Source organism: Opisthocomus hoazin, chromosome 31 (genome assembly GCF_030867145.1).
Source record: "Opisthocomus hoazin isolate bOpiHoa1 chromosome 31, bOpiHoa1.hap1, whole genome shotgun sequence".
Classification (NCBI taxonomy): Eukaryota; Metazoa; Chordata; class Aves; order Opisthocomiformes; family Opisthocomidae; genus Opisthocomus; species Opisthocomus hoazin.
Window position 1 is genome coordinate 4,162,063 of NC_134444.1, and position 16,972 is coordinate 4,179,034.

At 48.5% G+C, this 16,972-nt stretch overlaps 1 protein-coding gene across 1 annotated transcript; it reads right to left on the reverse strand.

Annotated features, from left to right (window-relative positions):
• Positions 1-5,391: 5,391 nt before the first annotated feature.
• LOC104331066 (uncharacterized) lies at positions 5,392-14,353 on the reverse strand. Its single transcript, XM_075445512.1, has 9 exons — positions 13,436-14,353; positions 12,177-12,216; positions 11,576-11,638; positions 10,533-10,569; positions 10,386-10,436; positions 9,120-9,362; positions 8,168-8,241; positions 7,940-8,079; positions 5,392-6,420 (listed from the first exon to the last, which is right to left on the reverse strand). Exons 1-9 carry the CDS (start codon positions 14,351-14,353, stop codon positions 5,392-5,394), a joined length of 2,595 nt encoding a protein of 864 aa, XP_075301627.1.
• Positions 14,354-16,972: the final 2,619 nt, after the last annotated feature.

The following is a 16,972-nucleotide window of genomic DNA, read 5'->3' on the forward strand; positions in this document are numbered from 1 at the left end:
CCTTTCTCTTCTGCCTGATCTCCGCTGGAAGCTCCTTGTTTAACCATGCAGGTCTCCTGCCTCCTTTGCTAAATTTCTTTCTCAGGGGGATGCATTGCTCCTGTGCATGGAAGAAGTGGTGTTTAAAAAGCGACCAGCACTCATGGACCCCCCTGCCTTCGAGAGCCCTGGCCCACGGGATTCCTCCCAGTAGCTCCTTGAAGAGGCCAAAGTCAGCCCTCCTGAGGTCCAGGGTTTTGATCCTGCTTATCGCCCTGCTTCCTCCACGCAGGATCCTGAACTCGACCATTTCATGGTCACTGCAGCCGAGTCTACCTCCAACCTTCACGTCCTCCACCAGTCCCTCCTTGTTTGTTAACACGAGGTCCAGCAGCGCGCCTTTCCTTGTTGGTTCCTCCACCACTTGCATCAGAAAGTTATCATCGATGCTCTGTAGGAACCTCCTGGATTGCGCCTGCCTAGCTGTATGGTCTTCCCAGCTGATGTCAGGGTGGTTGAAGTCCCCCATGAGAACCAGAGCCTGTGACTGTGAGGCTGCTTGCAGCTGCCTGTAGAAGGCTTCATCAACCTCCTCCTCCTGGTCGGGTGGCCTGTAGTATACACCCACCGTAATGTCACCCGTGTGAGCCTGTCCCTTAATTCTAACCCACAAGCTTTCAACTCCTTCTTCACTTGCCCCCAGGCCAAGCTCAATGCATTCCAGTTGCTGCCTCACATATAGAGCAACTCCCCCACCTCTCCTTGTTGGTCTGTCTTTCCTAAAGAGTCTGTAGCCATCTATGACAGCATGCCAGTCATGCGAGTTGTCCCACCACGTTTCTGTGATGGCGACCAAGTCGTAGCCGTCCTGCTGTATAATGGCTTCCAGCTCCTCCTGTTTATTGGCCATACTACGTGCATTGGTGTAAACACACTTGAGCTGGGCTGTCAATCTCACCCCTGGCCTTGGCACTCCAAGCCTAGGCTCATCCCTAGTGAGCTGGGCAATATCCCCTTCCCCCTTCGAACCTAGTTTAAAGCCCTCTCAATGAGCCCCGCCAGCTCATGGCCAAGAATTCTTTTCCCCCTTTGTGATAGCTGAACTCCACTTGTTGCCAGCAGGCCCGGTGCTGTGTATACCTCCCCATGATCAAAAAAGCCAAAATTTGACCGATGGCACCAGTCCCTGAGCCACCTGTTAACCAGGTGAGTTTTCCTGCCCCTTTCAGTGCTGTCCCCTGCCACTGATGGGATGGAGGAAAACACCACCTGCGCCCCTGATCCCTCAACCAGTCGCCCCAGTGCCCTGAAGTCCCTTTTGATGGCCTTGGGACTTCTTTCTGCTACCTCGTCCCCGCCAACCTGCATTACCAAGAGGGGGTAGTAATCAGAAGGCCGCACCAGACCAGGGAGTTTCTTCGCAACATCCCTAACCCGGGCCCCAGGGAGGCAGCAGACTTCCCTGTGGGATGGGTCCGGTCGGCAGATCGGGCCCTCTGTTCCCCTCAGAAGGGAATCACCTATGACAATGACCCTCCTTTTTTTCTTAGTTGAGGCAGTTGTAATACGTGGGGCTGTCTGACTCGTTCTAGGCAACCCCCTGGATGGAGCCTCACCTTCACCCACATCCTCTGTGGCCGGTCCCTCACATTCCAGAGCCCCATACCTGTTGCTTAAGGGCAACTGAGCAGGTGAGGGAGGCTGGGGGGAAATTCGCTTGCCCCCCCGAGCAGGGACCTGTTTCCATTCCCCCCCATCTCTTAGGCCCCCTCTTTCTGCTCGGAGGCAAGAGGGATGGGGGTTCTCTGCTTTCTGTGGAGCCGCCTCCTGCTGCCGCTGCCTCAGGGAGGGCAGGGTGCGGCTCCACCAGTCGATCTCCCTCTCACACTCCCGGATGCTCCTCAGCCTCTCCACTTCCTCCTTCAGTTCTGCCACCAGGCTGAGCAGGTCATTCACCTGCTCGCACCGAACACAGCCGTTGTCTCTGCTGTCCTCCGGTACGAGCGCCAGGCTCAGGCACTCCCTGCAGCCAGAGACCTGGACACCCGCGTTCTTGCGTGGGGCCTCCGTCTGGGTCCCCACACTCCTTCGAGCAACACCTTTACCACGGGTGGTAACCATGGCTAGAATCTCCTGGAAGAGCGATGCCCACTACTTGAGTTGCCAGAAGGGGCGGTTGCACCCTGCCAGTCGCCTTCCCCGCTCGCCCTGCCCGCGCGAACTGCTGCGCAAACTGCTGCGCTGCTCCCGGGCTGCTGCGCCGCTTCTGTTTGCCGGCTCTGTTTGCCGGCTCTGTTTGCCGGCTCTGTTTGCCGGCTCTGTTTGCCGGCTCTGTTCGCCCGCGCTCCTGGTCGCTCGCGCTCCCTGGGGGCTGCTCTTATCCCTGAGGGGGTTTGGCCGCTGTCACACTCGACTCCGCCCCCGCTGAGTCAGAGCTGCTGCTCGTTGGCACTTCCCGCTTTCCCGCTGAGGGGGGGGGGCTGGGGTCTCCTCTCTCTCTCGGCGCTTTTTGCCGCCTCGCCGCTGCGGTTTTGCCACCGGAGAAAGGGTCCCTCGGCGCGAGCCTCTGCTCCAGAACCCTTCACCTTCAGTAGCTTCGCCGAAATGCTGGCTGAGGAGTGTCCTGAGGAGAAGGGCGTGGGACTTATGATGGATGCCATATGAGCCAGTGAGTTTCCCATTTTGAAAGGTGGAATGGAGAAACTGGAGAAAGTCCAGAGCAAGTCAGTCATGGAGGGATTAGGGGCCCTAAGCACATGAGCTGTGTGGAGAGGCAGAAGGAACGGAGTCTCTTTAGTCTGCTGAAGGAGAGGCACAGGGCAGTCGAAAAGCAGTGGAATCCTGAAAGAAGCAACAGCCGCAAACTTCCTGCTGGGACCTTCACATCGGGCCTCTGGAAAAACTGAACAGAGAGTGGTGGTACACTGCAGCAGGACACCCAGACACCCTCTGTGATCTCCATCATGGAGGTTTTCAGGTTTCAGTCAACCTAACCCTGGGATTGGGGATAACCCACCCTTTGCTGGGAGGCTGGGCCAGAGATCCCAGCACTCCCTTTCCCAACCATCTTTCCATAAGCCTGTGCCTTGCAGTATGCCCCAGGAGAAAGCATTCAGCTGGAGGTGAGGGTCTGTACCATCAAGGGTCATAGGTACATTCAGGGTGGAATAGCCCTGTTCTCAGGAGGTCTCCAGTTCTACCATTCATACCAAGCAGAGCCAGCTCTGAGGTCCGAGCAGGCTGCTCCATAAACGTCAGCCTTCCTGCACAGAGTCTGCACATGTACCAGGCATCGAAGCCACCATTATAGACTTAGAGCAAGGCATTTGACCAGCTCCTTGAACCCATAAATCGGTCTGCTGTGCCTCCTGCGATTCTTGGGAACACCTAGGCTGCATGTGCAGAGGAGTGTGAGTCCTCTTTTGATGTCCTGGCCAGTCTCCTGGCAAATGCAGGGCTTTAGACTGCAAAGAGAATTGAAAGACTCTTTTTGACTCAGCAGGTTTCATTTTACATGCTGAAATGCAGCGTGGAGGAAAGGAGCTCAGATCTAGGAAGTAGGGATGATTTAAGGGTGATACTGTCCAAGAGGTGTAATCTTTAAATGATAACAAAGAGCTAACAGTGACAGAAAAAGCACTGTTTTAAGAACTTCATGACAAGGCTAACTGCTGAGAATTTGTGGATATTTTGCTAAGTAAAGTTGAATGTTGGGCACGAAATTAAAGTGCTTTAATTAATCATGATGAAGAATAAGAAGGAATTCCCACACAGCACTGTTCTGTTACTGTAATTGGTGATAGCACCACTAATCCCTTAAACACCCCTGACAGCTTCTTTATTTTTCTCATTTCCAAAGCTCAGCCTGCTCAGACCTCAAAAGGGCTACCTCAGATCTCTGCAACCCACATCTCTCCAACCTTCTCTCATCAAAGGTCTTTTAGTCCAGGACACTTCTCACCATCACTTCAATACATTGCCCAGTTTCTGTTTTTCAGCTGGGTCAAGTCAGGGTGTATCTTTTCAAAGCTTTCCCTGCAAAAGGCTTTTCTATGTTCTAAACTCACTGGTATCACCTCCTGCTGTGTACAGCTCCATCCTCCTTCTGCAGAGCTACAATTAGGTGGGCATTTCTCCTGTTTCTATCGTACCCATTGACATTCACAGACTTTTGATATTGTATGCGTGTCAAATATTGTCTCAGGAAACACCTTTATCCCCCACAGCATCAGCCATTTCCAATTGCCGGCTGAGATCTTTCCCCCGATGGAGCAGACATTGTACAAGGCTGCTCCGTGTATGGAAACACACTTCAGTACTGCAGATGCATTTTGGCTAACAAACGCCACTGGGCTAGTTTTTCAAAGACACAGTTTCAAAGTGGCAGAACAGATTCAGTACATAAATGCTTGCACTGGTTTCGGCTGGGATAGAGTTCATTTTCTCCGTAGTACCTCGCATGAGGCTATGCTTTGAAATTGTGCTGAAAACAGTGTTGATAACACAGGGATGATTACTGCTGAGCAGTGCTTGCACAATGTCAAGGCCTTTTCTGCTCCTCACACTGCCCTGCCAGCAAGTGGCCTGGGGTGCACAAGAAATTTGGAGAGGATGCAGCTGGGAAATATGATCCCAACTGACCAAATGGATATTCGAGACCATAAGACATTGTGTTCAGCAATATAAGCTGGCGGAAGAAGAAGAAGAAGAAGAAAGGGGAGGACGTTGGGGGCGATGGCATTTGTCTTCCCAAGGAACCGTTACAGGCAATGGAGCCCTATTTTCCTGCAGATGACTGAACACCTAGCTGCTGATGGGAAGTAGTGAATGAATTCCTTATTTCACTTTGCTTGCTTGCATGGCTTTCGCTTTACCTATTAAACCCCCTGGTGATTTTTTGATTTTATTCTTTCAGTCAAGTTAAGTCAAGCATCAAATAACTCAGTGCAAGCCATCATAGCAGGGGAAGATGACCTTCATGCCTTTTAATTTTTTAAGTGGATTCCATGCAGGGACACTATAGATAGTCCATGGGGTCTAGCAAGTGATTTCTCAAACCAGAGGGTAGTCATCTCTTCATCAGTTTTGTATCCTGTGGTTCTCCTTGACTACTGACCATGATCTGACTACTTCCCTTTAACATCACATTGGTCAGACACAGCTTGAAGTAGCTGTTTGCATTAAACTAGTTAGGGGCACTGAAGATGCTGCAGAGTACAAAGATATTATAGTGGGGCTTGACATAAGCGGAATGCCTCAGGATACCTTTCCCCTTCTCGAGGAGGATGTAAGTCAGGTTGGACAGAGATGTGGGTGTTTTTGAGCGAATACGGGATGCCTTTGTTCAGGCAACCAAATAACCCGGTGGGATCTTTGGTTACTGTTTGGAACTATTTTACATACTCTGTAGCATCACTTTGTCCATAGGAGTCTTTTCAAGGCCATTCTCACTTCCTTATTCCTCAAGCTATAGATGACAGGGTTAAACATAGGCGTCACCACTGTGTAAAACAGGGCAAGGTATTTGTCGGCCTCTACAGTATTCTTCGACCGTTGCTTTAAGTAGGCGACTGTGGCCGAGCCATAGAAGAGCATCACCACCCCAAGGTGTGAAGAGCAGGTGGAAAAGGCTTTGTGTCTGCCGAGAGCTGAAGGTGTTTTCAGAATTGCCGTGATAATTTTAATGTAAGAAAGAACTATTAAGGAGAAGGGAAGGACTGCAAATACCAGGATGATGGTGTACAGCATCACTTGGTTCCAGAAAGTATCTGCACAGGCCAGTTCCAGCAGAGGTGGTACATCACAGAAAAAGTGATGAAGGTCACGGGAAGCACAGAAGGGCAAAGTGAACACCTGGTAGGTCTGTCCTATTTGTACTGGTACAGCAGCCATCCACGACCCACCCACCAGTCTGATGCAGAGACCCCTGGTCATGATGAGGTTATAGCGCAAAGGGTCACATATGGCTGTGTAGCGGTCGTAGGCCATGGCGGCCAAGAGAAGGCATTCAATGCTGCCCAGCGAAATCAGAAAATACAGCTGGGCAGCACAGCCGAGGAAGGAGATCCTGCCATCTTCCATCAGGAAAGCCACCAGCATTTTTGGCAGAGTGACTGACATGTAGCAAATCTCTAGGAAGGACAAGTTCCTCAGGAAGAAATACATGGGGCTGTGGAGGCTGGAGTCCACCACTGTGATGAGTGCAATCAGGCTGTTCCCTGCGAGGACCATGAGGTAGATGACCAGGAATACTGTGAAGCCGAGGTCCTGCAGGCTGCAAGGGTCAGAAAATCCCAGAAGAACAAATCCAGATCCAATGGTGTGATTCTCCAAGCCTTTTCTTTGGGGCATTTTCCCTATACAGAGCAATCTAAACAACAGGCTCTTAGAGGATGCTGATGGCCTCTCCACCATCACATACGCTTCAAGCCTAGAGAAAGACTGCAAATGTAGGCAGACTTGCAAGTGCAGGATTAAGCGAGCTTGACCAAGATTTGCATGACTATTTAGAAATCTGACATGAGTTGCTTGTTGCAAGGGAGGTTTGTAAAGAGAGGAGAGAACAGAATCCTTGAGCCTGGATGACTGGGTTTTGTTGTCTGGATAAAACAAACTTTCTTATTTTAAAGGTGATTTCATTAAATAGAATACCTGGTGAAAGATGAGAAAAAAGGAAGAAAATGTATCAATACTAGCCCCTTTAAGAACCGTCTTGCTTACCAAGACATTTTTGGGAAAGCAAACTTCTTCATGCAGTTCTCAGTCATACGGAGAAGAAAGGGATTAAAAGTGGGTGATCTTCCTACAGTACACAATTTTTTTGAAATAGGTCAGCGTTTTATAACTTCTGAATGAGCCCTGAATAATTCAGCATTCCTAAACTTGCTGCTCTATCACTTGGATTTCTGACAGATTCTAAGTCCATCCGAGGACCCATTTGCTCTCATCTCAACCCTGCAATTCTTCCCCATGCCCTACAAGACCTGGCAATACTCTTGTTGTCAGAGGAACTGAGCCTTCCCTTTGAATTTCCCACCTTCCCAGAGCATAAAGACTTCTTGCTGGGCACCCTTGAAGGATGTGAGCTACAAGCAAGCAGCACCGCAATAGCGGGTTGCTTCCTATGAAGAAGAGACTCAGCTGAAAGATGTTTAAGAGTTTAAGTTTGAAATGGGGGAGAAATATCCTCTTTGACAAAGGACAGAGGATGCTGGCGGTGTCTCTCCAGCTATCACCAACACCCTTTGAAAAGCCTTCTTAAGCTCTGATGTATGAAAGGTGAGAGCTACAGGTCAGAAAAGATGTAATGAAACCATTCAGATTAGCCAAGTGAAAAACACAGGACATTTTTCTCAAGAGAAAAATCTGAATTCGCAAAAACATGACATCCTAATACTTGGATTCTGTTTCCAAGGTATTTCTGTCTTTTTCCTGTGAGTTTTCTCTATCTCATACAGCTGCCATTCAATATTTCTAACATAACATTAGGATATGCATGAGGGAAAAGTCACCATGATTGTTTTCTAATCTACCTACTTATTCATATAAATGTACAAAAAAATTCAATACTTCTATTAAAAAAATAACCCTTTGATGCACCTGCATTTATTTTAGGTTACGACTTTAACCCAAAACAATCATTTGCATGTAGATTATCCACATACCAGCATTTCGTGCTTCTTTCAAAATGTGCTCAGACATACAGCTGTTCTTTTTAACTCTCAGATGTCTCAGTGCTTTGCAAGATCACAGGCAGAGCACAGTTCAGGCTAGCTTTGCTCACGGGACACTGCCAGAGTACTGCTTATGTGGTGACTATCTCACGGGCAGCATTTCTGGAAGCCGAGGGAAGCCCGTTCCGGTGAGCCCAGCCAACCTGACAGATGCCTGCAGCTGTTCCTGGCGGTGTCTGTGCTGCCGCACTATCTCAGCATTTCAGGGCACGCCAAAACAGATTTACCATTGTCCGGATCCAACAAGCGGGAGCACACTCCTCAGTCCATGATTCTGCAAGAGGCAGCGGTAACCTCTGTTTCTCTTTGTCATTCCCCTGGAAACCACCTGGATGCGGTTCTCTGGACACCTCTTTGTCACTCTCACCTGGTTATAAGACAGTTAGTAAGCTGCCTCAAGAGAGAAGGTGGAGACACTGGTGCTGTCACTGCTCCTCCCTGGACACCCTCAGCACCATGAATAATTTTAGAAAGACTGTCAGAATCACTGGCTTTAGCCTGACTAACAACTTCCAGCATAACTACAGATCTTTGAAAAACGGAAAAACTGAGGCATGAGGTTTAGCTGCTCAAAGGAAAAGGGCCAAACTTGTGGAAACCAAACTGAAATAAAAGGTAAACAGGGAAACAGAAAATAACTCTATCCAATCTGTGCTTGACATGACTGTGCAGCAACAGAAAAGGCTTCTCTGTACCTCCACATCTCTGTGTCTCAACCTGTAACTGGACCTCATGTTATCCTCAAGGCAGAGGTGGCCCTGAGGGACTGGACTCTGAGCACTTGTGGTGTCTGCATGCTGGTTCACATACAAAAAGGGCCTGGGGAGAAAGCTTGGTACAAAGGCATGGGAAGGAAAAAAGGACTGTGTCATGTCACTATACTGCAGATCACTGTATTTGTACAGAATAGTATGACCCCAATTCTAAGACTGGCTGACTGAGTCTGACCTAGGGAGCCTTGGTGGCTTTACAGCCAATAGCACAAATAACCCCTCCAGAGGAAAGTCTCTCCTGCCATTGTGTGAGGTTAATGCACTCCCCGATTTCTTGCTCTGAAACCCTATGTGTAACTCATCAGCCTCCAGTCTGTCCTTTAGGGTTACCCAGAACAGTCAGGATTAAGACCAGAAGGTCATCTCCCACCAGGACCAAAAGACCCACTAGTCAGGAAGGCTACAAAGTGCTGTGGCTTGGACAAATCCAGGCACCTCAGGGTGATTTCTTCCTGTCAGAGATGCAGCACTGTAAATACAGAAAGAGACTGGGGTCAGTAGATCTACTCCAAGAGGTGATTGCACGAGAAATGTCCTAACCACAGCCTGGATATTTAGCTAACTAAGCTCTTACTTAAGTCAACAGAGAAACAATGGATATAGTATACGAGAAATACAAAATGGCTCATCTGACCCATGAGTCTGGCTTGGGCGACAAACAGTGATGCCTACAGCCTCCAGTTCATGAGAGAGGAGACGACAGCTGTTCATGCCACCAGGCCTTAAACCAGCACTGACAAGTTCATACCAGGATGCTCCTCTGTCCATCCCATATACCCAAATTATTTTTTTTTTTCTAAGGCTGTTACCACAGTAATTATTGCCTGATAAGATAGTACAGAGGTCATTACACTGGCGCTGTTGGCCTTGCAAGATGCTTTAGAATACACGTTAGTTTAGTTAGTGTTTGGGTTCAGATTTGATTTAAAATTGAGTTAGAGTTAGGGTTAGGGTTGGGATTAGAGTTATGATTCCAGTTGGTTTAGGGTTAAACTTCAGGTTGGGGCTGGTGTTTGTTTAGACTTAGGTAAAGGTTCAGATTAGAATTAAGGTTAGAATTGAGGTTTATGATTAGGATTGGTGTAGGACTAGGGCCGGGTAATGGTTAGGGTAAGGATTAAGAAAAAATATTAGTTTAGGGTTGGGGTAGGAGGTCTTTGTCTTTCCAAATTACAATGAGCTTCTCCCCTTCCTCCTTCTGTCCCTCAGCTTTTATTGCTGCGTATGCAATCATACGATATGGAATATCCCTTTGGTCAGTTCGGGTAAGCTGTCCCAGCTCTGTCCCCTCCCAACTTTTGTGCACCCCCAGCCTACTCGCTGGCGGAGCAGTATGAGAAGCAGAAAAGGTCTTGACACTGTGCAGACACTGTTCAGCCATAGCTAAAACTTCCCTGTGTTATTAACCCTGCTTTGGTAACAAATCTGAAGCATGTACTACATGGCTGCTGTGAAGAAAAATAGCTCCATCCCAGCCAGACCCAGAACGCCAAATCTCCGCTTCCATTTGTTTTCTGGTAGCAGTTCTGTCTCATTCCCTGCCTGTTAGAGACCAACCATCTGTAGTACAAATATAAACACCAATTAAACTCCTCTGGCAGCCCTTCACAATTACTTAGACCTCAAAGAACACATCTCTGAGATGTTCTTCCTCAACTGCCATTTTTAGGATCCATGAACGGTGAATGGATAAACCTGGCCACCCTCTGAGGATGAGATTGAAAGTCTTGAGAACCTCTTAGCTTTCCAGGTAGTGGTTAACCAGTGACTGGCAGCCAGTAGGGATGTGAGAGAGGGTAGAGGGAACTCAGGGAGAAACAAGGTGATGGTTGAGGTCTTTAGCAAATCCGTAAAACCATGCCTGAAACATGGCTGAAGGCCCATGCATGAATCAGGATACAAGAAAATTTGGGACAAAGGAATCTGAGATGGCTGGGGATCGTTAGCAGGGCTGTGGAAGAAGGCAAACGAGTTGCGGGGAACTCACAGCCATTGCCAAATCCCCAGGAAGACACAGCTTTGTGGTTAAAGCATCAGCATCTTTTACCATGTTCCTCTCCCTTCACACTGACTCCAGGAAGGTCCTGGAACAGTGTGGGGGGCAAAGAATATCCTTTACAGGCCCTTGAGTGAGGACTTCGTCATTCTGGTGCTAAAAATAGTCAAGGACTTACATGACATCAAAGCCACCTGTATGTTGCCTTTGCCACCTGAAACCAGTGTCTCCAACTTTTTCTTAACCAGTTCCCAGGGACGGGAACCTCGCCTGGTCATTGTTATTTCGTCAGTGATGGCTCTCAGTGGGGTCCCCAATGCCCTCAGAGACTTGGGCTTTGTTTCTGCCTTTCACTTCTTTACAGGCTCTTTCATGCTTTCAGTATCCGCAGTGTGGGAACTTGGCACCAGAGAGCTCATCAACATGCAAAAGGCCCTAACAAACCAAGTCTCTGTGCATAATTTTCCTGAAGTCTTCAAGATTTGTGCAGCTAATTAGATTTCAGCAGCGTAGCCAAACATCAAAGATGATCTCGGCAATAAATAACAGCAAATCCTCATTTCAAAAGGAAATTGCCCCAGTGTTCTTTATGCTTCCTCTTGCAGAACAAATAGTATCAGCCTTCTCCAGTTCATATTGATCTGGAGTGTCTCCTGATGAGATCTCCCTGACTCGCCCCCCCTTCCATTTCTATTATCTCCCACACGAGACTTGCATCATGATTTCTCAAATCTAAGCTTTTTCCACTAAAGTCTGCAGCTGAATGATTCAGCTCATTTGCACCATTTCCCAGCTCTTTTATTTGGAAAACTAGTAGTGCACAGTTACAGATGGATGTTTCTTACTTGCCAGGGAAAAAATAAAAAATATAAAAGGAAAGTAAAAATAAAACACATTCCTCAGCTCTATATGAAGTCTGTGCTGCTTCCATTGAAGTCCCCTTTCCACAGTGGATAACCTTGAAGGAAAACCTTCAGTGAGATACCTAGGAACGGACAGGTACAAATACAATTAAGGTCTTGGCTAAAGAGACCATCCGACAGACTACTGACAGACACAGCAAGCTTTAAACTCCCTGAAGCCTGGAGCAGCACCTGGGTGGCTGAGAGTGTTGTGAACGGTTAGAGAGTGATGGGAGGAGAAAAACTGGATGGACGCTGGAAAAAGCATACATCCAGACAGTCTGCTGAAAAGATGCCTTTAGAAGCTATCAGTTTAAGCAGGGCGTGTGGAAACATGTGACAGAGTGCTGAGAGCCAATACACAGTACAGAAGGCAGAGCAGTGTCATGGATGGAATGGGGAAGACCAATGTTTCTTCTCCGGAGCGTAGCAAATGGGCTGGAAATTTCCACGTTGGTCTTATGGGAAAATATTTTCTGTGGATGAACAGTGTTCAATGCATTTCAGCTAATAAAAAATGTGCTAATATTTTCATTAAAAGTCAAGAACAGTTCTTCAGCTTTGTCAGCAGGGTACAGCTATGCTCGTACATTTGGGCCCAGAACATGCTTATCATGTGTGAAATTATTAGTAAAATTAAGGTTTTACATCTGAAAATTAAAGTTTATATGAAAAATGTAGCAGTGTTCACCCATTAAGGAAAAGCATAAAATCAAAAGGAGCTCCGAGGATGGGACCCAGCTGCAACAGGCACGTGAGCAATCCACAAACACAGCAGCTCACTGCAATGTACCATAGAGGATGGAGCGGAGTGAAGATTCCATGGCCATGGACTGTGATGATAAAGCGGGAAGAGATGGTCCTCTAGAACTGATCAGCAGCTCATCTGGCCCCCTGAGCCAATAGGTTTTCGAAACCTTGCCAAAGTGCTATCCTCTTGTGAACGTTGCTCGTTTTAATGTCATTTTAATACCAAAACACACCTCCATCCAGAAGGCTACCTGCATCCGAGGTGCGACCACTACTCTTCGAGTCTGCGCCCTTGACTTTTTGTAAACTATATCTTTAAACGTGAAGTGAGAGAATTTTCACCAATCCTGATAAAAGGTATGTATGACTACAGTCACTCAAACTCCACCTTGAATGTAGAAAGGATATAAAAATAGCCAGGGAAAGAGGGGATTTTCGGAGAAGAAGATAACACTGCGAGCAAGTCAAGGGAAAATCCACCTCAGACTGCCTCCAACAACCAGGATCGGCCGATGGGCCGGGTATTATTTATAACATTTTCATGCGTTTTATACTTAATAACATCATATTTGCACGTGCTTTCTTGCAGACAGTCACTATCACCAGCAATTCAAAAAACCTCTATACCTGTTTCACAAATAAAACTGCCCTGTTTCAGTAGCCAGTTGTCACAGTTTCTCACTGAACGTGATCAAACGCGGCCGTGCCAGTTCATGAGCACGACTGGACTGAAGGTGCAGACTGCTATTAGTGTATCCAGAATCGTGGTAGTCTAATGTACATATTAAACACAACTGGACTGGTAGTGGTAAATTGGACATCACTTACAATTTAAACCTAGCTGCACCTCGCCTCCCACTCCGGTGAGGAGAGTTAGAGCACAAGGGGGTTTATTTTCTGCCATATTCCTCCATCCCTTTCAACGCAACACCCTACAAATATTCACAGTAAGGTTGGATGGAGCTCTGAGTAATTTGGTCTAGTTGAAGACGTCCCTGCCCACTGCAGGGGGATAGGGCTAGATGACCCCTGAAGGTCCCTTCCAACCCTAAGCGTTCTATGATGATACTGTGATTCTATTACAGAGATATATCACATCAGAATAGATGTGCTGTCTTTCCAAACACATGGCAAAGCCTCTGAGTCAAACAGGCTGGGTTCAAGCCTCTAGGGAAGTCGAGTGGATGTAGACATTACAGAACAAAAAGGATTATCTTGAATAAATAACCACAGCGGAAGAGTTTCCAAAGAGTTTGAAATGACTTGTGAAGAGACGTTGGCAGCTTATCGCTGCTGAGAGACGAGTGAATGGATCAGCTTCCTCAGTGTGTCCTTGAGCTCTTGGTTCCTCATGCTGTAGATGAGCGGGTTCACAGCTGAAGGCACCACCAAGCACAGAATTGACACCACCAGATCCAGCGATGGGGAGGAGATGGAGGGAGGTTTCAAGTGGGCAAATATGACTGTGCTAACAAACAGGGAGACAACAACCAGGTGAGGAAGACACACTGAGGTGACTTTGTGCCGTCCCTGCTCAGAACGGATCCTCAGCACAGCCCTGAAGATCTGCACATAGGACACCACAATGAAAACAAAACAACCAAAGACTAAACAGGCACTAATCACAATAAGTCCAACTTCCCTGAGGTAGTCTGAGTCTGAGCAGGAGAGCTTGAGGATGTGGGGAAGTTCACAGAACTGGTCCACAACATTGCCCTGGCAGAGTGGTAGTGAGAATGTATTGGCAGTGTGCAGCAGAGCATAGAGAAACCCACTGCCCCAGGCAGCTGCTGCCATGTGGACACAAGCTCTGCTGCTCAGGAGGGTCCCATAGTGCAGGGGTTTGCAGATGGCCGTATACCAGTCATAGGCCATGACAGTGAGGAAAGCATACTCAGCGGAGATCAAGAAAACGATAAAAAAGACTTGTGCAGCACATCCCAAGTAGGAGATGGCCCTTCTGTCCCACAGGGAATTGGCCATGGCTTTGGGGAGAATGGTGGAGATGCAGCCCAGGTCAAGGAAGGCGAGGGTGAGGAAGAAGAAGTGCATGGGGGTGTGGAGGCAGTAGTCACAGGCTATGGCAGTGATGATGAGGCCATTGCCCAGGAGGGCAGCCAGGTAGATGGCCAGGAAGAGCCAGAAGGTCAAGAGCTGCAGCTCCCACGTGTCTGCAAATGCCAGGAGGAGGAACTGGGTGATGGAGCTGCTGTTGGACATTTGCTGCCTCAGAGCTTAGGGACCTGTTCTAGAGGAAAAAAAGAGTGACAAAATTGGGTGAGACTTCTCAGAGCAAAGCCAGTGAATTTCTCACAGTATTGCTCCCCTCTCATAATATTCCTCCCCTCCCATCACCCCCTGGCCCTGTTCCAGTTCATGTCCTTTCTCTGGTTCCTGCTGTCTTGAGTGTCTAATGATTAGCAAGACTGTGGGCTTCCAAGGAGTCAGCTCTTCCCTGCTGCAGTGGCTAGAGGGAAGCTGGTTTGTGACAGCTCCAATATTCATAGAATCACAGAATTACAGAATGTTAGGTGTTGGAAGGGACTTCTGTGGGTCATCTAGTCCAACCCTCCTGCCGAAACAGGGTCACCTACAGCAGGCTGCACAGGACCGCGTCCAGGCGGGTCTTGAATATCTCCAGAGAAGGAGACTCCACAGCCTCCCTGGGCAGCCTGTTCCAGTGCTCCGTCACCCTGAGTGAAGAAGTTCTTCCTCATGTTCAGGTGGAACTTCCTAGCGTCCAATTTCTGTCCTTTGTCCCTTGTCCTGTCGCTGGGCACCACTGAAAAGAGTCTGGCCATGTCCTCCTGACACCCATCCTTAAGATATTTATAGGCTTTTATAAGGTCCCCTCTCAGCCTTCTCTTCTTCAGGCTGAATAAGGGATATCAGATGTAAGAAAAGTTCAATATCTGTACTCAAATCTCTGAAGGTTGTCGGCTGCAGAAGAGAGGTTTAGAACGACTTCAAAATGATTTTGTCTAAGGTTTGTGGTTTTTTTTTTTTCTACAATCACATCTGGCAAGTGCCGTTATTGGGGGTAGAATTTCTGGCATTTGTAACCAGGCTTGTGAACAGTCTTATGACAGGACAGGCAACAGGGCCCACCTGTCTGTGGCTTAGACAATAGTCAGAAATGCTGCTGAGTACATCAGTCTTCTTCCCAGCTGCCCTGCACTTTCACTTGTTCTGCCTCAAGGACGACTGCACACACGAATTGCTCTTTAAAACACCAACAAAACTAACTGGACTCCAATGACAGCTGGGGAGAACTGTTTCAACATGCAGATCTGCAAACTCTTCTCTGTCCATGCCCAGAGATCGAGCTGGGATGGAGAAGGACGCCATCCCTCATGGAAAGAAGCAAAGGACTCTGAGAGGACAGTACTGTTTTCCAAGGGAAAGCTCAGCACTCCCTGGGATCCTACAGGAGAGCTGTGCCTTTCTGGAGGGCAGCTCGCAAGCCCAACAGGGCAGACAAAGAAGACAGGCAGGGGTCCAGAGGATGGGCTGTCCTAAGGGGAGAGTGAGCTCATTGCCCAGCAGCTGACTTCCAGAAGACATTTACAGTGAGGGACCAAAAGAGGAGTGCTGGAACATACTCTCCCCCAAGTGCTTGTTTTCAGCTTCCCCCCACCCCTTGCCCAGGTCTCTTTCTCTGTGCCTGGGTGTCTCCTCCCTGTCAGTGCTCACAGACCCCATCCCACTCCGCTCTGTGCCCAGCTCTGTCCTGCAGACACCTCCTGGCAGCAGGCAAATGCCCAGGGAGATATCTCTGCTTCCAAGTCCAAAAGACAAGATCAGATAAACCCTGAAGAGACAAAAAAATTGACCTTAATGCTTTATGTAGGTGAAGGAAAGAGTGAAGTTACTTTATCAGGTTCCTTGAAAATCCTCTTCATCACTCACTGTAATGCTGCAGGAGTCTCCTTCCCCTGTGCAAACCTGACAGCTCCATTACCACTTTCTCCTGCCATCCCAGCAGAAAGCTGAGAGCAGCAACCCTGGAAAGCACCTTTCTATCCAGGTAGTCCCTGCCTTCATGTGCTGCTTGAACAGTGCCCTGGGAAATGTCCCCGGGATGATCTGGAGCTGTGAGCAGCCCTGGCACACAGAGCACCCGCTCGACAGCAGAAAGACCCTGCCGCTGCTGGGGGGGGTCACCCCTTCCACCCATAGCTTATCCCCACAGCACGGTGAGGAACTCCCTGGGCAGGCTGAGTGCTGACCCTGGCAGGTGGCAGAGTCCCTTCCCTGGCACACAGCCCCCTTGGACACAGAGACTCTGCTCTGGAAGGTCAGCCCTAGAACACCTGGGTGAATGCTTGGCTTGACAAGGTGTCTCCTTACAGATCCCGTGAGCGATGGACTGCCAGCCTTAGGAGAGCCTTCCACGAACAGCATCTCCTTTAGCCTACAGCTGGAGACTTACCATGTAAAGGGCTCTGAAGATTCCTCTTACAGTGAGCTCTTAGCCTTCCTCTCACTCGTAGCTGCCTTTAACCTCTCTCTGCTTCACTCCTCTCTTCCCAGCGCCTGCAGGCAGTGCTGAGCTGTCTCTGTGCAGAGCTATTTTTCTGCAGTCCCACCCGCTTGCCATGAGCCACCTTCGTTCCAGGAGCTCAGAAGAAGACCAGCCCAAGGCATTTTAATGACCCCTCTGATGGGTTTGATGCTGAGTCTGTGAACCTCAGATGCTGAGAGGAAGTTGAAGAAACCTCTCAAGAAGTCAAAGGCAGATGCAAACTCCAAATCTTCTTCGAGCACTAGTGGGTCCCAATGGTGGTCATTACTGACAAAGCAGCCCTGAGGGCTGGTTAGAGCAGAAAACTAGAGGCA

Coding starts and splice junctions, on each gene's coding strand:
- LOC104331066 (XM_075445512.1), bottom strand. CDS start 14,353: ATGTCCAACAGCAGCTCCATCACCCAGTTCCTCCTCCTGGCATTTGCA. Junction 10,570..11,575: donor CAACACTCTCAGCCACCCAG/GTGCTGCTCCAG, acceptor ACACTGTTCCAG/GACCTTCCTGGAGTCAGTGT. Junction 8,080..8,167: donor TCTTTCTAAAATTATTCATG/GTGCTGAGGGTG, acceptor TCTTATAACCAG/GTGAGAGTGACAAAGAGGTG.